Here is a 22,932-nt window from a genome sequence, read left to right as displayed (position 1 = left end):
AAAAAATCTTACCCAGAGTGGATTTTTCTCTCTGGAGGAAGCTGCAGGGAATATTGACATACTGCCCTGGAAAGAGAAAATTACAATATTTGAACAAAACAATGATTGGCATACAATAAGTTTTCAATAATATTATATTAGTAATAATGTATTTTAGAATTTTTAAAGTACTTTCATATCCATGATCTGATCTAATATTCAGAACAACCCTGACTGGTATATTAGGTAGGTATTATTTTTTCTACTGACTGATGAGTTCACCAGGGGCCAGAATGGTTGGGTAACTTGCCAAGGATGGGTGTAAGTAAGCAGCAAAGACATTTTTTTTTAAGATTTTATTTACTTATCTGACAGACAGAGATCACAGATAAGCAGAGAGGCAGGCAGAGGGTGGGTGGGGGGTGAAGTAGGCTCCCCGCTGAGCAGAGAGCCCGATGCGGGGCTCAATCCCAGGACTCCGGACCATGACCCGAGCCAAAGGCAGAGGCTTTAACCCACTGAGCCACCCAGGTGCCCCTAGCAAGGACATTTTTAATTAGTCTTTCTTCTGACTACAAATTCAGTGTATATACTGTATGTAAGTAAATATTTAGTAGGCTCCACGCCCAGTGTGGGGATTGAACTCACCAACCTGTGATCAAGACCCGAGCTGAGATCAAGAGCTGGATGCTTAACCGACTGAGCTACCCGGGTGCTTCCACAATCCTTTTCCAAACTGGGCTATATCACTTACCTAGTACACACAATTTCACTTTGACAAGGTTAACATATAAATAATGCTGGAAACAGATTTCCCTATGAAAAACTGTTTTAAGCTCATCATTATGATAAATTTTGTTAATATTTAGTCATGTCATAATTAGATAATTCTAATCTTTTATTCAGATACGCACAATTATAAATATTTTGCTTTACTTCTTTTAGATAGAAACTACTAGAAAAGATAAATGTTCCTTTCTTTTTTTTTTTTTTTAAAGATTTTATTTATTTATTTGACAGACAAGATCACAAGTAGGCAGAGAGGCAGGTAGAGAAAGAGAGAGAGAGGAAGCAGGCTCCCCGCTGAGCAGAGAGCCGGATGCGGGGCTTGATCCCAGGACCCTGAGATCATGACCTGAGCCGAAGGCAGAGGCTTTAACCCACTGAGCCACCCAGGCGCCCAAATGTTCCTTTCTTTAGGTCATTCTTCATATTCATTGCAGAGTGGCGCAAGGGTTAGCTTATAAATCTTGTTACGAGTACGGAAGCATCATGAATTTCAAGACAAGAGAGGTTAGGAATGAACCGCCCATAGCCCTGCCAGGTGCCATCTCCCTGGGAAGGGCATAAGGGAGGACCTGGGCTCTGAGGGATAACGTGTGCTTGGCCTTCTGGTCTGCTATATGACAACTCATTCTTGCCCTCTTTTTAATCTCTAGTCCTTTATTTCCACCTCCATCTCATATATAACATCTGATACTGGAAATATATTTGACAGCTATAACTATCAAAGGCATTTTTGCTAACCTATCATTTTTACTTAGGTGTAGTATTCCATAATTATGAAATATGATGTGTAGCTTTTAAAAACAATGCCAGTTACACAGCAGTGACAGATACCACACTAGCATATGGTAAATATTCAAAATCATGAATTATGAATCCTCAAATTGTGAGGTTCTTCAGTATTATTTCTGCCACAGGATTTGTCTTCAGGAAAATCCCTTTCTTTTCTTTCTTTCAAGATTGTGCATGTGTGCGGGGGCTGGGGGGCAGAGAGAGAGAATCTTAAGAGGCTCCACACCCAGCAGGAAGCCCAGTGCGGGGCTTAATTTCATGGCCCTGGGATCATGACCGAGCCAAAATCAAGAATTGGATACTTAACTGAGCCATCCAGGCGCCCCAGGAAAATCCCTTTTCATATGAACAGCAATGGCAAATAATACAAGCCAGTATTGCCTTTTTCTTTGTTAATGAATTAGCAAATGAATTTACTTAAACTTTTATTGAGTACCTACTTTGTAAAATTTCCTTAGTAAAACTAACACTGCCACTGAATTGTAGAACACCAAAAGAGATTAGAGTGCACGTAATTAGAATAGTACTTATGTTGCAAATATTATCTGTATATACAGGAAAACAGTTAAATAGACAGTGGTAATGACTTCTGTAAGCTGTTTACCTTGGTGAGGAACACTGGAGAGTGCCATCTTTAATCTCGTCCCATGGTAAGTCATGCCCTTGTAAAGGTAAAGGAGCTATTTTTTCTTTGATATCATATGTCATACAATTAGATGCCTGGGGATGTAATGAGAAGAATCAAACTTTATTTTGCTTCAACAATACATTATGAAAGCAGAAATAAAGCAAAATAGCAAATTTCAAAAAAGTCAAGGAGCTATCCCATAGGCAAAAGTGACTGATATACTATGACCAAGGCTGTTTTAAAATACATTTTCAGGGCGCCTGGGTGGCTCAGTGGGTTAAGCGTCTGCCTTCAGCTCAGGTCATGATCTCAGGGTCCTGGGATTGAGCCCCACATGGGGCTCTCAGGGAGCAGCCTGCTCCCCACCCCCCGCCTCTCTGTCTGTCTACTTATGATCTCTGTCAAATAAAAAGTAAAAAAAAATTTTTCTACCCAATCAAGGATTCCTTTTTTTTTTTTTTTAAGGATTTTAGTTATTTATTTGAGGGGGAAGGATGCAGAAAGAGCCAGGGCAGGGGAAGCACAGGGAGCCTGATGTGGGGCTTGATCCCAGAACCTTGAGATCATGACCTGAGCCACAGGCATATATATGTGTACCTGATTGAGCCACCCCGGCACCACTCAAGGACTTCTTTCTTAAATGTATTTAAAGCAAGGTAAAAATAGCTTCTTATTTCTTATATTTTAATAAGGGATATTTTAAATCCATTAAGGAATTACCATAAATAAACTACACAAAGAGAAAATGAAGTAAATTTGCAGGTTTTAAGTAACCCCTAAAAAATGTACAAAATATATCATTATAACAGAAATTCAAATAGCCCATTTGTTTTAAAAGCCAATATATCAAATATAGAGAAGCAGTGGTAGCTCTGACAGTACAATCAATAATATTAACAAACAAAAATAATGGCAGCTTACCTTTATGGAATCCTTACTATGCGCTGCTTACTGTGCCAAGCATTTACTTGCATTATTAGTTTAATCTTCACAATGCCAAATTATGTAAGGTGCTGTTAAAATCTGGTCTATTGTAGATTAATACTTACTAAGTTTCCCAAGTAGATTGCTGGTGGTACAGATTATGGAGTAAAGGACACATCATTTTCTTATAGGGTTATGGATAAGCATTTGGAGCACAATGTCATGAAAATGGGATTTCTGCTTTATTTAGTTATCTACAGAGCTAACTGTCTTCCTAAGTCTCAAGCTAGTCATAGCCATAATTTACGGAGCCCTTCTCAGGCTAGGCACTTTACCTATATCATTTACACTTTCCAGTGATCCTACACATTAAGTAGTTTTTCTAGTTGTAGAGCTCTCAGAGGATAAGTGATTGCCTTTGGGCTTTAAATGGCAGGGTCCCATGTCAAACAGGTATTTATGACCGAGATGGAAACTGACAATTATCTACCCATATCCAGAAGAGAAGATTATATTTTATTCTTTTATCCCCAAAATCTGTTTGACATTTTATTTTATTCAATACTTCTTTTTAAAAGATTTTTATTTATTCATGAGAGATAGAGGAAGGGAGAGAGTGTGCGCAGGTTGGGGGAGAAGCAGAGGGAGAGGCAGAAGCAGACTCCCCAGTGACCAGACAGCCTGACTGTGGGACTCGATCCCAGGACCCTGATATCATGACCTGAGCTGAAGTCTCATGCTTAACTGAATGAGTCACCCAGGCATCCCTGTGTTTGGCATTTTAATAGACAAACTGTTTTTTATAAAGAATAAATTTAAACTAGGACACAAGTGTATGATTAATACCCCTAAAATAAAAATAATCAGTTTATGAGAAAATTGACTTAAAGCTGTAATATTTTTTAAAAAATGACCAAGCACTCAAAAACATAAATGCTACTGAAAAGAGCCTTATGGTCTAGAAAAAAGTAAAAGCAAATATAAGAGAATGATATTCATCTATTCTTATACTATGTATAATTTCCAATAATCAGTGGCGATTTAAAAAAGTACTGGCATAGAAACTAAAATAACTTCTGTATTGCTTTTCTGGCTCCTTCAGTGATCCAAGTCTACATCTCTGAAAGCAACATTTAAGGTATCTTATTCATTTATTCATCTAGCCAGCCAGCCAACCAACCATCTAGAAAAAGTGCTAACAACAAATGATTTCCCAGACTGAGCAGGATCCATCTGGCCATTCAAAGAGAGCTATAGCCATGTATAAATAGTTAGTCCTTCTCTATACTGGTTACATCATCTACAAGAAGTGTCACCAAGAGATTACTCAAGTCCAAAGAGCTACACGTATTTTATTAAGTTAAAGCAGCTCTAATTCCAATGTGGCACACAAAGAGATCTCATTTTTATTACCTGTTCTGTGTTTTCTTCTGAATCTGTGAAGTTCTTGGTGTCAACTGTCTCAAAATCAGATTTAAAGCTGTAATATTTTAAAAGAAGTAACTGTCAAGCTTCGAAGTACAAATACCCTGATAACAAGTTTACTGTCTTAAAAAACCTCTCAGATATAAGAGATGAAATCCATCTATTCTTATGTGTGATTTCTAATTATATAATCAAGACATAGATATGGTTTGGATTACACAGCTTATTTTTCCCATTTTCTTTGAAAAGCAGCTAGATTTCAGCTGGATAGAATGGGGATAGGGAAATAGGATCTATTATCCTAAAAAGCTGTCAGACGTATAATAATAAAAAAAAAAGGATATAATATGCTTGCTTTTCTCATTTCTCCCCATTCCTTAATTCTTGAGGTTAAATGAACACAGACTCATCTGATATTATCGTACCTCTTCTCTATACACAGAGAAAAGAATATTAGTCCTAAATTGTTTTTTGCTTTCTAAAAATAGCTAAAACCTAGGACCAGGTAAATAGTTGTTTATGTAATTCCAGGAAAAAAAATCACAAATCAGTTATTAATACTTTGTAAGATTTGTTTTTCTTCAATCATTTGGCAGACTTTTACTGAATATTCATTTTGTGCCAGGCGCTATCAAATATGAAAACATTATTGAAGCAAATTATACTTAATTTCTAGAAATTATCCCACTTGGCTAAATTATTCCTGGGAGGAGTTGTTATATAAGAATGGGGTTGAATATTTGCAGGAAAGGAGCTCAGGGAGAGGCAGAGAAAGTGTTTTTTTCCTTGATAGCTCATTGTTTTGCCATTTTTAACACAAATCTATAGGCATAATTACACAATGCTGTTTGGTGACTTATTTTGAGGATTCTCTGAAAGTGTATTTAAAAGCCTATACCATGTTTGAAACAATAAATTAAAATATGTAACATCTCTGTTTATAAGGAGATTGACAAGTTTTATAGCTACTTTTCAACAATTACTTAGGTAGTTCCAGTGATACAAGCAAAAGGAAAAGTCCCATTAATCTCATCATTCAAAAGAGCACTACCCGACCTTAAGTCTGATGCATTAGATACATGATAAAAAATAAGGATTATTATTATTTAATTCTACAACACCCTGAAGGACTTACTAATGGCTGTGAATGTGCCATACCTGCTTAACTCAGTCTGAGTTTCAGCTTCTATCCGCTGATCTGTAAAATCCTTTTTTCTTTTGGCAGGCGTATAATATCGATAATGTGACAAGAAAGATTTTGCTTCTGTTTTTAAAGTGCGTGGAGTGAATGGCAAATGTCTGTTGGAAAAGAGTTCAGAATGTTTATCCAAAAGGTCCCCACTGGGTGCTTTTGATATAACTAACTGAAACCGATGGGTATTTGGGAATGTGCTCTTGGGCCCTCTGCCATATGAAGTTCCAGAGCACGCTTTCCTGGGCCCAGAGGCAGTGTAATCCATGTTGAACACAGAGGAACTAGAGTTCTTCTCAGTACCATTTGTGAAGACTTTATCAGGTTTAGGTAGAAGATTGAGGTGTAGTCTCTCTGAAGAAGTTACTGGTGACTTTGTAAAGGATGGAAATCCATTCACTTCTCTGATTAACATATCTTCATCTTCTGGTTCTCCTGAGGGCTGAGAACATTTGGTTTGATGGTCATCAATTATGTTTAAAAATTTACATAATTGGGGATCTCCACATTATACACCAAGAAAGAGCTGCCTTTGTGGGTTTGGAGATTATACATTCCTGAAGATGTTGGCATTGTATATGAAGTTTTTTTTTTTTTTTTTAAAGATTTTATTTATTTATTTGACAGACAGAGATCACAAGCAGGCAGAGAGGCAGGCAGAGAGAGAGGAAGAAGCAGGCTCCCTGCTGAGCGGGGCTCAATCCAAGGACCCTGAGACCATGACCCGAGCTGAAGGTAGAGGCTTTAACCCACTGAGCCCCGCAGGCGGCCCTATATATGAAGTCCTATTCAAGGTTTTGAATTATTAGTATAAAAAATATAATTCTAAACATAAGTAATATCCATCATTTTTCTTTTTTTTAAAGATTTATTTGACAGAGTGAATAAGAGAGACAGAGAGAGGGAGAGAACACGAGTCAGGGGTAGGGACAAAGGGAAAGAGAGAAGCAGACTCCCCGCTGAGCAGGGAGCCCAACATGGGGATCAAGACCTGAGCTGAAGCCAGACACTTAATCGACTGAGCCACCCTGGTGCCCCAGCAATCATTGTACTTTCTGAAACTAAAAAAAAAAAAAAAAAATTACTAACATCTACCTATATTTGTGGTCTTGAACTTGTATATTGAGATCTACAGGTAGATCTCAGTTTTATCTGACAATTTCCAAACCACTCGTGAATACCAATCCCCTCCTCAACCACTCTCTTGGTGGCAACATCCTTCCCTTCTCATCATGTCTTTCTGGAAATCTCCAGTGTCAGCAGTTCCTCAGACTTCAGGGCTTTGAAGAAATGAAAAGGAACTTCTCAACTTCTCATGAGAAGGGAAAGCTGAAAAGACTTTGAACTTTTGGACTGCTCTATTTCTTTTTGGTTTAATTTTGAAAGAACCATTTCTATAGGGTATCCACAAAGTCTTTTTTTTTTTTTTAACAATTTTTTTTAAAGGATTTTATTTACTTATTTGAGACAGAGTGATAGAGATAGAGAGATAGAGATAGAGAGAGAGAGAGAGAGAGAGAATGAACAGGGGGAAAGGCAGAAGGAGAGGGAGAAGCAGACTCCCTGCTGAGACAGGAGCCTGATGTGGGATGCTGGGATCATGACTTGGGCCGAAGGTAAACACTTAGCCATCTGAGCCACCCAGGTGCCCTGACACAAAGTCTTAAAACATAGATAATATTTTATTCTTTTACAGATTAGATGCCCAAGATGCCATGTCTATGATTCCAGACTTTATGGACACCTTTGTATCCTTTGTAAACTGTGAGGCACTTTATTAGGTAGAGGGGAAGTTACATGGAAGGCATAGATTCTGAGGGGACAATGGCTAGTAGTTAGCTGTTACTTCTGCCCTTCAAGCTCACAGAGAGAGAAAGAGAGGAAGATGGACAAGCTGAGTAAGAGAATAGCTGAGTGCTTCCTGTGTGCAAGGTACTATTCTTGCCATTGAGCAGGATAAAAGAGGACAATTAAGAACTTCTATCACTGCTACTCGTAAGTTACTATGCTGACTATCTATAAGGTACAGTTCTAAGTAATTTACATGCACAACTCATTTAATCCTCCCATCAACTTTTGGGTGGTGATACAAATACTACTTTTATTTCAGAGATGAAGAAACTCAGGTGGTGCAGGGTCTCATAGATTTAGACCCAGGCTAAGCCTATGCTCTACACCACTGTATCACATTGTCTATTAAAAATCTCATCCGAAAATTACATATTTTAGATTTTTTTTAAAGTAAATTCTACCCACAATGTGGGGGTCGAACTCGACCCCAAGATCAAGAGTCATATGCTTTACTGACCAAGCCAGCCAGGTGTTCCTGTATTTTAGACTTTTTACACCACGAGGAATTTGAAACTGATTTTAACTCTTTTCCTGGTGGTGAATCTGTCAGCTACCTACGTACTGATTTATCTAAGAAAATTGCAGATGACTGAATAATTTAATTGAAGCCTAAAACTGGTCAAGTCACCTGCCATTTCCTTTCCAAGTACTTTCTAACCTGATCTCAAATATAAGGCAAAATTAGTCAAGGCAAGGAAATATTTTTGCATTAAATTCTGAATCACTAGGGTACTTTTTAAAGGATTTCAATATATTAGTTTTAAAAAGTGCTCCCAGGGGCGCCTGGGTGGCTCAGTGGGTTAAAGCCTCTGCCTTCGGCTGGGGTCATGGTGTCAGGGTCCCGAGATCGAGCCCCACATCGGGCTCTCTGCTCATTGGGGAGCTTGCTTCCCCCTCTCTCTCCACCTGCCTCTCTACCTACTTGTGATCTCTGTCTGTCAAATAAATAAATAAAATCTTTAGAAAAAAAAAAAAAGAAAAAAAAAGTGCTTCCAAACAAGACTCATAGCTTATATACCACAAGACTTTGGCTCCCAGGGGAAAAGTTTCTAAGTAGGATCTGAAAAATCCTACAGGGTTTTAAAATAATAATCACAGGAATTACTTACACTTAGAGGAACAGTACAGGCTGAGATCAGAGCAGGCAGAAATGCACAAGGCATTAGACTGCCTGTAAGAAAATTCTCATCAGTAATGGTATTTTAGTAAACAAAATGAAACACCAAAAAAAGTCTTTAAAGGCAGAAATATACTCTCATCTATCTGAAATGAGCTGGAAAAATTGCTTTTGAACTGACTAAAAGCAAGAAGCTTTCCTGTATTTTTATGTCTCATAATTCCTACCTTGTATTCTACACTTTCTCTCTCTCTTTTTAAGATTTTATTTATTTGACACAGAGAGAGAGAGAGATCACAAGTAGGCAGAGAAGCAGGCAGAGAGAGAGGGGAAGCAAGCTCCCTGCTGAGCAGAAAGCCCGATGTGGGGCTTGATCCCAGGATCCTGAGATCATGACCTGAGCCAAAGGCAGAAGCTTAACCCACTGAGCCACCTAGGCACTCTACACTCTTTTTTTCTTTGGAAACCAGTAGAACATAGTATGAAATCAATTATACCTCTGCTTTTTTGAGATTATATTATAGTTTCCTGTAGCTATGAATATCAGAAAGCGTGGATATAATTTTCACAGAAAATATGCAACACACTGGTAAATTCACCAAAATCTGAAAAACAGATAACTGTTAGGTTCTAAAATCAGGAAAGGGTTTATCAATTACATGTGAATGGAACAAAAATTCTGGGGGTAATCTGACCATGTTGACTTTAAGTCAGCTTTACAGTTCAATGCAAGTTTTTTGTGAACTGTTTCTGTGATTTTAAAAATTCATACAAAGTGATAATTACTGCATAGTTTATATACTCAAAATGTTTTCATGTAAGAACACATATCAAAGTTTATAATCAGAACTGAGTACTAAATGTTTTCAGGGAAAATGTCAGATGAAATAGTATTCAAAGATTTTCCAATTGTCAGATTTTTAAAATTAATTAGCTAATTAATCTTAAAGGATTTTATTTATTTATTTGAGAGAACATGAGCCCCACACAGGGCTGCATGTGGGGCTTGATCCCAGGACCCTGAAACCATGCATGACCTGAGCTCAAAGGACACTCAACCAGAAGCTCCTCCAATTGTCGGATTTTAAAGCAGTTGAGAGATCAATCCAATTGCAGAAAAGGGTGGGTACAAATTATTTAAAAATTTAGTTAACACTTGTTTTGAAAAAAAGTTTCAGATTATATTTTATAAAAGAAATTGGTAGTTCTTGCTTTTCATTGTTTCATACTGCTTTAAACATGTTTCATAGATTTATTTAGGAATATGGGTCATGGGACACCTGGGTGGCTCAGTGGGTTAAGCCTCTGCCTTTGCTCAGGTCATGATGTGGGGGGTCCTGGGATCAAGCCCCGAGTCTGGCTCTCTGCTCGGTGGGGAACCTGCTTCCCCCGCCCCCGCCTCTCTGCCTGCCTCTCTGCCCATTTGTGATCTCTGTCTAATAAATAAATAAATAAAATCTTTAAAAAGAAAGGAATATGGGTCATATACACATATTCAGTTAATCATAATAGCAAGTAGTAAGTGATGTGTCAGAGATGTGAGTGAGTGGTGAATAATTGCGTGGAGGTTATAGGGTACAGACTGGAAGATACCAGAGGCTCCTGAGATGAGTCAAAGTGTGAGAGAAAAACAGCATGACTGTATAGGCAATTATGAGAAAAGGCTTTTGATTATATGATCTCATGTATATAAATGGCTAATATGTTCAGAGGGTAAAGTTAGCATTTCTTTCTTTCTTTCTTTTTTTTTAAGATTTTATTTATTTTTTTGGCAGAGAGAGAGAGACAGAGAGAGCACAAGCGGGCAGAGCATCAGGCAGAGGAAGAGGGAGAAGCAGGCTCCCACCGAGCAGAGACCCTGATGTGGGACCCTGGGATCCCAAGACCCTGGGATCCTGACTGGAGCTGAAGGCAGACGCTTAACCAACTGAGCCATCCAGGTGCCACTAAAGTTAGCATTTTCTTTTTATTTGTAGCAAAGTTCAGTAAATGCAGACTATAATTAAGATAGGTATCTATTAACCATAAAACCCAATTATTAAATATACCAAAAATAATAATTTGAATCTGAACTTGTCTAAATATTTATCAGCAAGGCTTAGAAAAAATGTAGGCAAGTTAAAAAAAATATATAATACACACACATATAAAACATAAATGAACTACTTTATGGAGTCAGAAAAAAGATTACAAAAGCTAAAGGAAAATGAAAGAAAGTACTCTTACATTTACAGATTTAATTATATATTTTTAACAAACTCTATTTTTATCCCCAAATATAATTATTAATTTATATTGATAGAAAAATATTTAAAATTTTCAGTTATAAAGTACAATCATTAAGGGGCACCTGGTTGGCTTAGTTGGTAGAGCATGTGACTCTTGATCTTGGGGTTGTGAGTTTGAGCCCACATTGGGTATAGAATTCATTAAAAACAAAATCTTTAGGGACACCTGGGTAGCTCAGTTGTTTAAGCATCTACCTTCAGCTTCAGGTCCTGGGACCCAGTCCTGCACTGGGCTCCTTGGATCAGCAGAGAGCCTGCTTCTCCCTCTGCCTGCTGTTCCCCCTGTGTGTGAGCTCTCTCTCTCACTCTCTAATAGATAAAATCTTAAAAAAAAAAAAAGTGCCTGGGTGTCTGCCTTCAGCTCCTGCTCTATGGGAAGCCTGCTTCTCCCTCTCTCACTCCCCCTGCTTGTGTTCCCTCTCTCCCTGTGTCTTTCTCTGTCAAGTAAATAAATAAAATCTAAAAAAAAAAAAAAAAAAATCTAAAAAACAAAACAAAACAAAACAACCCAAACCAAACTTTAGGATCCTCCTAAAATATTAGGATTAAGAAATGGAAAAAGATATATCAAGAAAGTACTAATCAAAAGAAAACTGGTTTAACTATATCATTATCAGAAAACACTTTAACACAAAAAACATTAAGACAAACTCAAAGCAGTGATAACAGGTTTGATTCACCAAGAAAATATATTATCTCTAAATCTGTATATGTAGAACAATAATATAGACTCATAATCTATAAAACAAAAATTGGCAGTACTATTTTTAAAAATATTTTATTTATTTGTTTGAGGGAAAGAGAAAGAGAGAGTATGAGAGCAGAGAAGGTCAGAGGGAGAAGCAGACTAACCATGGAGCTGGGAGCCCAACCCGGGACTTGGGATCGTGACTTAAGCTGAAGGCAGTCACTTAACCAACTGAGCCACCCAGGCACCATGGCAGTTCAATTTTTTAGAGAAATATCCTATAGAAGATTTCTCTTAATAAATGACAGACTGATCAGACAAATCAGTAAGATCTGAATGAATATGAAATTTAATCTAATGAATACATGGGATAGTAAATACTGTACACAACAGCTATAGAATATTTTCAAATACATCTTGACAGTGCATTTTAAGAAGTTTGTCTACCTACTGGGCCATAAAACAAATTTCTCAACAAATTTCAAGAGATCAGCATCATATAGTTATTCTATGATTAGGCTAGAAATCTGGAACAAGAGAAAACTTGTAGGGAAAAAAAAAAATAGACACAGATTAAGAAATACTCCTAAATGACTCGGGTTAAAAAAGAGATTATAATGGAAAATACTCTGAATTAAATCATAATAAAAATACCACATTAAAAACTTGTGGGATGCAGCTAAAGCAGCATGTGGAGGAAAATTTATAACCTTAAAAAATATGCTTATACTGTCCAGAAGTTAGCTGAAAATAAGCTAAGCAAAAGTAGGAAAGTAAGACAAAATAAATCCAAAGAAAACCAAAAGGGGAAAAGAAAGATAGGAGCAGACATTAAAAAACAAAATACAAAAACAAAAACAAACAAAAAAAACCCAACAAAATATAATAGGGAAGATTAATGAGGTAAAACAAAATGTCCTTTAGAAAGGTTAAAAAAAAAATGACAAATCTCTGGTGAGGAAAAAAAATCAAAGAAAGAAGAATAAAGGCACAAACAACATGAGGAATAAAAATGGGGAAATAATACTTATTCAGGAGAGATTAAGAGATTATATTTAAATAAATTTATGCCAAAAATTTGAAAATCTAGATGAAATGGACAACTTCCAGCATAAAAACAACAACAACAAAAAATAGTTCCATAATGATTCAAAAACTTGAATTAGTAAACAAAAAGCTTCTAACAAAGAAAAACTCTAGGCCCAGGTATTTTTAATGTTGAGCCACCAAATAAAAAGTCCAAACTTACAGAAACTATTCTAGAGCATGGAAAAAAAAAGGTAATAGCACCCAATTTATTTTATGAGGCTACTGTAACCATATATAGAGTAGAAAAAAAGGAAAATGACAAGTCAGTATCAATAATGTGGTAGATGGGGGTGCCTGGGTGGCTCAGTCGTTAAGCGTCTGCCTTAAGCTCAGGTCATGATCCCAAGGTCCTCGGATAGAGTCCTACATGGGGCTCCTTGCTCAGTGGGAAGCCTGCTTCTCCTTCTCCCACTACCCCACTTGTGTTCCCTCTCTCGCTGTGTCTCTGTCAAATAAATAAAATCTTAAAAAAAAATGGTGGTAGATGCTAAAATCCTAAACAAATATTAGTAACTGTATCCAGCAATGTATAAAAAAAGTATTGCATTATGACAAGATTGTGTTTATACTAGGAATGCAAAGTTGTTTTAACATTAGAAACTTGTCTATAATTCACTACATACACAAATTAAAAAGAAAATGATACTATGTTTTCAAAAAATGCAGAAAAAGCATTTTATAAAATTAACATCCATTCATGAGAAAGAAAAACAAATCCCCAAGCAAATGAAGAATAAGAGAACTTCCTCAATCAGATATTAAAGGGTATCACAAAACACCAAGAGCAGATGTCAGTAAACATTAGCCTGGAGGTCAAATCTGGCTTACTGTCTTTCTTAATAAAGTTTTACTGGAACTCAGCTATGACCATTCATTTACATCTTATCTGTGGCTACAGTCCAAGGGCACAAGAATTGTGAGAGACTGTGGCCCTGCAAAGCTTAAAATATTTACTACCTGGCTCTTTACATAAGAAGTTTACTGATTCTGACCTACAGTAAACATACCACCATGAAGTCAGGTTGTACCACTAATGAAATACCTTAGAAACATCTGCTTTTAACAGGCAAAAATACTATCTTACCTTTTGTAGAGTGTTAAATAATGACTTAGAATTATTTTTAGAATTGGCCTGCACTGCTGTTTTACTTAATTTCAACTCCCTTTCACATCGTGCTAATTCCTTTTTGAGTTTCTCTCTTCGTTGTTGGTCTGCATCTGATGGGGAAAACAAATCTTTTAAAATAAAGAACAAAACAAAAAAATTAAGGTTTTGGTCTTAGAAGACTAATAAAGGGCACATTTTTTTTTCTTGCTAAAAATGTTTATACTATTGATATATATAAATCAAAATCCATACACTCTTCTGTACAAAGGGAAGCTAACAAATATTTAATTTACAGAAACTTTAAGTGCATTATTTAAAAAAACATAAACAAGATGTGACAAACTAGCTAAGCCTAAGAGCTCAAGGAAGCAATTCCTAGCAGATATTCACAGCAATACTGAAGGTGAGAAATGCTCTATGTTTTGTTTGTGACTCTGTCATCACCAAATGCAGAGTCTGAATTAGTCCATACACTTTCCCCCAAAATGCAATATTATTGTCAATAACATCACATACCATATAAATTTAACTTTTATAGACTTCAAAAAGATAACATTATTTTCAATTAGGATAACTGATTTCTACTATCTCTTAAGCACTATTCATTTGGAAATATAAATGAAAAAAGTGTTTTTGCACTTTAGAATGCTTTAGGTCAGGCACTGAGTTATCAAAGATTTATCACTGTATGAAGGCTGAAAATGGTGAAATGAAAGCTAGTCAAATTTCAAAGTTAAATATAAGGTTAGCCATAATCAAAATGACTTATATTTTCATATAAAATTAAAAATTTATCATATACTTTTTAAATTGGAATTTATCCCAATTTAATGGACAAGATAATTTCAAGTTTCAAATCACTCTGATTTGAATTAATTTATAAAAATTTCTATAAGCTTAAAAAATAAACTAATTTTTAAAGTTTGAACTATATTTAAAAATAAGCATGATAAGGTAAATATATTTATTATTTTAAAAGGTAGACTGTAATATAGATGACTCTTGAACTGTATGGGTCCACTTATATGTGCATGTTTTGCAACACAGTACTGTAAATGTATTTTCTCTCCTTTTGATATTTTTCTAATTTTTAATTTTTGTTTTTTTTTAAGATTGTATTTATTTTTTTGACAGAGAGAGACACAGCAAAAGAGGGAACGCAAGCAGAGGTAGTGGGAGAGGGAGAACAGGTTTCCCTCAGAGCAGGGAGCCCAGTGGAAGCTCAATCCCAGGACCCTGGGATCATGACCTGAGCTGAAGGCAGACACTTAACAACGAGCTGCCCAGGCGCCCTGTGATTCTTTTTTAAAACCTTATTAGCAACTCGGCCATTTTTTTAAAAAGATTTTTTATTTTTAAGTATTCTCTACACCCAACATGGGACTCAATCTTACAACTCCTTGATCAAGTGTCCCATATTCTACCAAGTAAGCCAGCCAGGTGCCCCCCACCCTCTGTGATTTCCTTAATAACATTTTTTTCTCTAGTTTAATCTATTGTAACAACACAATATATATAATACATGTAACACACAAAGTATAAGTTAATTGACTATGTTATCAGTAAGGTCAATAGTAGGCTCTTAGTAATGAAGTTTTTGGAGTCAAAAACTATAGCTATTTTTGACTATGTGAGGGGGTTGGTACCCCAATTTTGTCAACTGTTGGTGTCAACTGTTTTACTTTCAGTTTATTCTATCCTCAAATGCCTGTTTAATTAACTATTATACATGTAATATATACTATATTATTATGTTATTATTACTAATGTATTAACTACATTATAGCAGATAATATCTGTGGAGTGAATTAATAGAATTTTCTCTGTCAAATCTATTATTTCACTTAAAAGTAAAACAAGTGAGTAAAAAAATCCTCAACAGAGTCCTCAACACTATCAATTTTAAAGTACTTCCATATTACCAAATCTGTCCAACCTATTCATTTAAGTAATACCTCCTCATACCATACATAAAAATCAACTCTAAATGTATCACAGACTTAAATGTGAGAGATTAAACTATAAAACTCTTAGAAGAAGGCAGAAGAGTAAATCTTTAGGACATTGGGTGAGGCAAAGATTTCTTAGGTACAAACAATTTAAAAAAATTACTTAAAATGAAAAACTTTTAAACATTTTTTAAAGATTTTATTTATTTATTTGACAGAGAGAGAGATTGGTCACAAGTAGGCAAGAGAGGCAGGCAGAGAGAGAGGGGGAAGCAGGCTCCCTGCTGAGCAGAGAGCCCAATGCGGGGCTCAATCCCAGGACCCTCAGGTCATGATCTCAGGGTCTCAGGACTGAGATGCACATCCAGCTCCACATCTGGGTGTGGAGCCTGCTTAAGACTCTCTCTCTCTCTTCCTCTTGCCAGCCCCATTCCCCCTAAAAAATATGGACAAAAGATTTGAATATTTATCAAAGACAAGCAAATGACCAATACACATATGAAAAAAATGCTCTACATCATTAGTCATGAGGAAAATGCAAATTGAATCCATAATGAGATACGACTTCACATCCACTAGAATGGCTGTAATCAAAATGAGAGTCAATAGAGGGGGAACCTGGCTGGCTCATTTGGAAGAGCACCCAACTCTTGATCTCAGGGTCAGGAGTTTGCACCCCACACTGGGTGCAGAGATTACTAAACAAACAAACAAAAAAAGGGAGTCAATAACAAGTGTTGGCAGGGATATGTTGGAGGCAAGAAGGTAAAATGGGGGCGCCTGGGTGGCTCAGCAGGGAGCCTGCTTCTTCCTCTCTCTCTGCCTACTTGTGATCTCTGCCTGTCAAATAAATAAATAAAATCTTTAAAAAAAAAGAAAAGAAGGTAAGATGGTACAGCCCCTTAGGAAAAGAACTTGGCAGTTTCTTAAAAAATTAAATATAATTTTGCCATAAGACTTAGCAGTTACATTCTTAGGAATATACCCAAAAGAAATGAAAACTTACATCTACACAAAAGACTTGTACTTGAATGTTCTTAGCAGCACTACTCATAATAGCCAAAAAACCCCAGCAATAATGCAAATATCCATCAACTGATGAACAGACAAAATATGGTATTATCCATACAATTTAATACTATTTAGCAAGTAAAAGGAATGAAATACTGACAAACTATGACACAGATTAATCTCAAAAAACAATATGCTAAGTGAAAAGTGTAATGCAAAAACCCCATATTTTTTAAATGAGATGTCCAGAAAAAGCAAATCTTTTTTTTTATAAAGATTTTTATTTATTTATTTGATAGACAAAGATCACAAGTAGACAGAGAGGCAGGCAGAGAGAGAGGGGGAAGCAGGCTCCCTGCTGAGCAGAGAGCCCGATGTGGGGCTCGATCCCAGGACCCTGACACCATGACCCTGAGATCATGACCCGAGCTGAAGGCAGAGGCTTAAACCACTGAGCCACCCAGGCGCCCCCAGAAAAAGCAAATCTAAAGAGAAAAAAAGTTGATCAGTAGTTGCCTGAAGCCAGGGGTGGGAATAGAGAACAGTTGCAAATGGGTATAAGGGATCTTTTGGGCCTGACACAAATGTTCTCAAATTGGTTTGTCATGATGTCTGTATAACTTTTAAACTTAGTAAAAATCAGTGAATCTTTTTTTTTTTTTTAAGATTTTATTTATTTATTTGACAGACAGAGATCAGAAGTACGCAGAGAGGCAGGCAGAGAGAGAGAGAGAGGGAAGCAGGCTTCCTGCGGAGCAGAGAGTCAGATGCGGGGCTCGATCCCAGGACCCTGAGATCATGACCTGAGCCGAAGGCAGCAGCCCAAACCACTGAGCCACCCAGGCGCCCCAATCAGTGAATCTTATTTACTTAAGTAAGTAAGCTCTATGCCCAATGTCAGGTTTGAACTCATGACTCTGAGATTGAGTCACATGTTCTACTGATAGGAGCCAGCCAGGAGCCCCTAAAATAATGAGGTAGGCAAATCATTTGTCAATAAAACTGCTATAAAAAGTAAAAAGTCTTTTAATGCAGTCAAATATGGGATTTTAAAAAAAGATTATTTGAGAGAGAGAGAAAGAGAGCGAGCGAGCGAGCGAGCAAAGGAACAGGTGCACATGAGCTGGGGGAGGGACAGAGGGAGAGAGAGAATCCTCAAGCCAACTCCCTGCTGAGCACAGAGCACAACACAGAGCTCCATCCCAAGACCCTGAAATCATGACCTGAGCCGAAACCAAGTCAGATGCTTAGCCCACGGAACCACGTAGGCACCCCTCGAATATGGGACTATTTAAACAATTCAACAAACTATGTAGAGCTATTCTAGCTTAGATACTATGAAGATTGAAATGACTGAGTCAGTAGTCTGTTAGAAGAGAGTATCTTAAAGAAACAGATGGCTCAAACCAAGAGATTTCTTTTTTTAAGTGTCTATAAAATCTGTTTCTAGGTTAGTTATATTAATTATAATGAACATCAGCTCTATAACACAAGAATAATGATTATTAATTACATTGGTTTGGTGATAACAATCTTTGTAATTCTTCTAGCCATCGCAATTTTCTTCATTTACATGGCAAAAAAGAGAACCTCTTGCCTCAACTGACTAAAAGCAGAAAGAACTCTGAGATAAATAAGCACTAGTTAAATCTAAATTCCAAAAACAAAAAAGAGGAGCAATTCTTTAAATACAATCTATATGCTGTCAATTCTCAAATTTTTTCTTCCTTTTTTTCTTTCTCTTTTCTTTCTTTTCCTTCCTTTCCTTTCCCTTCCCTTCCATTCTTTCTCTTTCTTTTTTAAATAAGCTCCGTGTGTTCGGGTTAGTTGGACACTTAGAGCCAGGGTCCCAAAGAAGAAAGAAAAGAACCAAGACAGCTAAGACAAAACTGCATTAGCACCCTGATTTGCAGCTGAGACAAGACCACAAGAGCACCCTGTCTAGCAGCTTTTGCAAAACATCCTGAAACAAAACAACTAACCATAGAGCATGGGTCACTATCACTTAGTCTCCAAATGTCAGTCCACAAGATCGCCAACACGTGAACAATAACCTAATGGGTGGATGGGTGCATGATCAAAGCCTGACTGGCACACCTTAGCAGCCAATCCACAGGGCTCCCCACTCAGGATGCTTAAGATAGTTTCATGAAAGAGTTAATAAAAACCCCCACACTTACAAGCTCAAAGGGCAACCCTCTTGGGTCCCCTCCCTCTTTGGGAGCTCTGTACTACTATTGTTCAATAAACTTTGCTGCCCACCACTCTGTCTGGTTTACCTCTTCATTCTTCAAAGTGGCAGGACCAAGAACCATGGGCACTAAGGGAATAAAAATCCTATAACATATGCTCAAAGTGGGGCTTGAACGAATGACCCCAAGATCAAGACACACATGCTCTGACTGAGTCAGCTGGGTGCCTCAAGTCACCGTTACTTCTTATCTGCATTCCTTTCTCTTAACTAGTCATTCTGCTTCTATCATTGCCCCTTATGGACTATTCTCAACTCAGTAGCCAGAGAGATGTTTGTAAAAGTTAAACTGGCTCTATTCCTCTTCTACTCAAGACCCTCCAATGGATTCCCACTCCATGCAGAGTGAAAGGCAAAGCACTTGCACTGGCTACAGCCCACCAAGTCTATTCTCTCTGTCCAACCTCAGTAACTTCTTTTCCTAACACCCTTCAAATGGCCCACTGCACATCGGCTAGATAGCTTTCTTTGCTGTTCCCTGAATACACCTATCACAATACCATTTAAAGGCTTTTGTACTTGCCATTTCCTTCGTCTTGATGGGTCCTCTTCCCCCATCTACCCATGTGCCTCTCCCTTAGTTCTTTCAGGTTTCTGCTCACTTTCTCTGTAGGCTTCTCTTCCAAGCAGACTCTCAATCTCCCTTATCCTGCTTGATTTTTTCCCCATTGTACTCATCACCCTCTGACATAGTCTGTATTTCCTTATCTTGTTAAAATTTTTCTTATCATTTGTCTCCTCCAACTAGAATGTAAGCTCTATAAAAGCAGGTTCTTTATTCACCTCCACCTCCTTTTGTTCCAAGGGCCCTTAGAACAATATCTAGCACATAGTAGGTACCTAATATTTGCTGAATTAATCAATGAATAAACTCTGGTGAACTAAACAAAATATTACACAAAATGCCTGATTATTTTAAATTGGTGAACATGAATGTTAGATCCCAGGGCTTGATTCAGTAAGAGGATTAATACATACATTCAGGCAGGCTTTTTAATGCTCAATCTAAATTTTTTATTTTTTATAAACATATATTTTTATCCCCCAGGGTACAGGTATGTGAATCACCAGGTTTACACACTTCACAGCACTCACCACAGCACATACCCTCCCCAATGTCCATACACCACCACCCCCGTCCCCCAATCCCCCTCCCCCCAGCAACCCTCAGTTTGTTTTGTAAGATTAAGAGTCACTTATGGGGGCACCTGGGTGGCTCAGTGGGTTAGGGCCTCTGCCTTCAGCTCGGGTCATGATCCCAGGGTCCTGGGATCGAGCCCCACGTCGGGCTCTCTGCTCCGCAGGGAACCTGCTTTCTCCCCTCTCTCTGCCTGCCTCTGCCTACTTGTGATATCTCTCTCTGTCAAATAAATAAAATCTTTAAAAAAAAAAAAAAGAGTCACTTATGGTTTGTCTCACTCAATCTAAATTTAAAAAGAGATAATCTTATTTACATGTTCAGGAAATTAATATCAGTATGAAAACTTAGCAAAACTTTCCCATTTAGAGGTGATCTTCGTTAAAGATTATCTGATAATGACAACTGGGTAAAAACATCTTCATTGAAATGATTCAGATTTTTTTTGAAGACTGCATTTTTAAAAAAGATTTTATTTATTTATTTGACAGACAGAGATCACAAGTAGGCAGAGAGGCAGGCAGAGAGAGGAAGGAAGCAGGCTCCCTGCTGAGCAGAGAGCCTGATGAGGGGCTTGATGCAGGGCTCGATCCCAGGACCCTGGGATCATGACCTGAGCGGAAGGCAGAGGCTTTAACCCACTGAGCCACCCAGGCACCCCTACTTATGGATAATCTTTAAAAGTTACAAAATACTTCCTCAAAAGGCAATATATCAACACCCATTAATAGGATGGCTACTAACAAAGACATAGAAAATAACAAATGTTGGGGAAGATGTGGAGAAACTGGAGCCCTTGCACACTATTGCTGGAAATGCAAAATGATGCAGCTGCTGTACAAAATACTATGGTGGTTTCTCAAAAAATTAAAAGTAGAATTGCTGTATGATCTAGCAATTCCACTTTTGGATATATACCCAAAAGAATGGAAGCCGGTCTCAAAAAGATATTTGTATATCCATGCCCACAGGAGAATTATTCACAACAAACAAAAGGTGGAAACAACCCAAGTGTTTACTGAAATATGACTGTATAAACAAAAAAGCCTTAAAAAGGAAGGAGATTCTGACATATGTTACAACATGGATGAAATTCAAGCACCTTATGTTAGGTAAATTAAGCCAGTCACACTGCGGGATGATTCCACTTACATGAGGTACCAGAGTGGTCAGAGTCAGAGACAGAAAACAGAATGATGGTTGCGAGGTAGTTATTGTTTAATGGGTATGAGTTTCAGTTTTGCAAGACAAAAAGGGTTCTAGAAATTGGCAGTAGTGACAGTTGTACCACAGTATGAACAGAGCCAATGTCAGTGAAATGGTTAAACTGGTTAGATGTACAAATGGTTACGATGGTAAATTTTATGTTATTTGTAGTTTACCGCAAGGTTTAAATATTTTTTATTTATATTTTAAGTTAGTTAGTATACCGTGAGATATTGCTTTCAGGAGCAGAGTTCAGTGATTCGTCGTAGATGACACCCAGTGCTCATCACAACTGCCCTCCTTAATCTCCATCACCCATCTAGCCATAAGTTTTTTTTAAAAGTCAGTATGTGAAAAATAACTTACATTTGATGCTGGCACTCATGCTTAATGGAACCGAGCAGTCTACTGCAGCTGAAAAAAAAATTAGTTGTTTAATAATATTCTTAATAGTTATAAATGACAACAAATATCAGATGTGGAAAGCACAAAAAGTTCCAGAATTTGCAGTTCCTTGTTTTGATTTTTATGGTACTTCTAGAGATGAAAAATATAATACCCTTAATAAAAAAATACATAGGTTGGGATTAATAGCTCATTGGATACTGCAGAAGGAAGTATTAGCAAACTTGAAAATATAGCAATATATTCAAATTGAATATGAGTATTCAAAATGAAACAGAGTAAATAAAGATTGGAAAATAAATGCATAGAGCATCACTGACTTACCTACCTCTATCCTGCACTTAGCATACCTATAATTGGAGTCCCCAGATAAGCACCCTCAAGACTTACTGTAATGCTACAGTAATTAAGGCAGTATGGTATTTTTTTCTTTTAAGATTTTATTTATTTATTTGACATGGGGGTTGGGAGAGAGAGGAAGCACAAGCAGGGGGAGTGGCAGGCAGAGGGAGAAACAGGCTCCCCACTGAGCAAGGAGCCAGATGTGGGGCTTGATCCTAGGACCCTGAGATGACAACCAGAGTCGAAGGCAGCTGCTTAACCAGCTGAACCACCCAGGTACCCAACGCAGCGTGGTATTATAATAAAGATAAACATTTAAGATCTAGAACAGAACCAAAAAGTCCAGAAATTTACCCTCAAATATGCATCAGCTGTCTTTCAAAAACTGCCAAGGCAATTCAACACAGAAAGGACAATCTTTTCAACAAATGGTACTGGGAATATCTGGATATTCATAGGCAAAAAACTGATACTTAAGTCATATATAAAAACTCATTCAAAATGGATCACAAACTTAAATGTAGGAGCTAAAACTTATACTTCTAGAAGAAAACACAAGAAAATCTTAGTGTCCTAAGATTAGGAAAAGATTTCTTTCTTTTTTTTTTTTTTTTTAAAGATTTTATTTATTTATTTGTCAGAGAGAGAGAGAGAGAGAGAGAGAGAGAGAGAGAGAGAGTGAGCACAGGCAGACAGGGTGGCAGGCAGAGGCAGAAGGAGAAGCAGGCTCCCTGCCGAGCAAGGAGCCCGATGTGGGACTCGA

General features: G+C 37.3%; 1 protein-coding gene across 3 annotated transcripts in view; it reads right to left on the bottom strand.

Moving 5' to 3' along the window:
* Positions 1 to 22,932, bottom strand: part of SPATA7 (spermatogenesis associated 7) — a 41,409-nt gene that overhangs the window by 7,134 nt on the left and 11,343 nt on the right. For 2 of the 3 annotated variants that reach the window (XM_082734899.1, XM_082734900.1), the window contains 6 exons: positions 21,789 to 21,836; positions 13,844 to 13,977; positions 5,693 to 6,168; positions 4,523 to 4,589; positions 2,162 to 2,277; positions 13 to 66 (listed from right to left, as the gene is read on the bottom strand). In XM_082734899.1, coding sequence (XP_082591025.1) covers positions 13 to 66; positions 2,162 to 2,277; positions 4,523 to 4,589; positions 5,693 to 6,168; positions 13,844 to 13,977; positions 21,789 to 21,836 — 895 coding nt within the window. Of the gene's footprint in view, positions 1 to 12; positions 67 to 2,161; positions 2,278 to 4,522; positions 4,590 to 5,692; positions 6,169 to 13,843; positions 13,996 to 21,788; positions 21,837 to 22,932 lie in introns of all 3 variants that reach the window. The other variant, XM_082734901.1, reaches the window with a different exon arrangement.

The sequence above is a fragment of the Mustela nivalis genome, assembly GCF_964662115.1.
Source record: "Mustela nivalis genome assembly, chromosome: 6".
Classification (NCBI taxonomy): domain Eukaryota; kingdom Metazoa; phylum Chordata; class Mammalia; order Carnivora; family Mustelidae; genus Mustela; species Mustela nivalis.
This window is presented reverse-complemented; position numbering and strand designations above follow the sequence as displayed.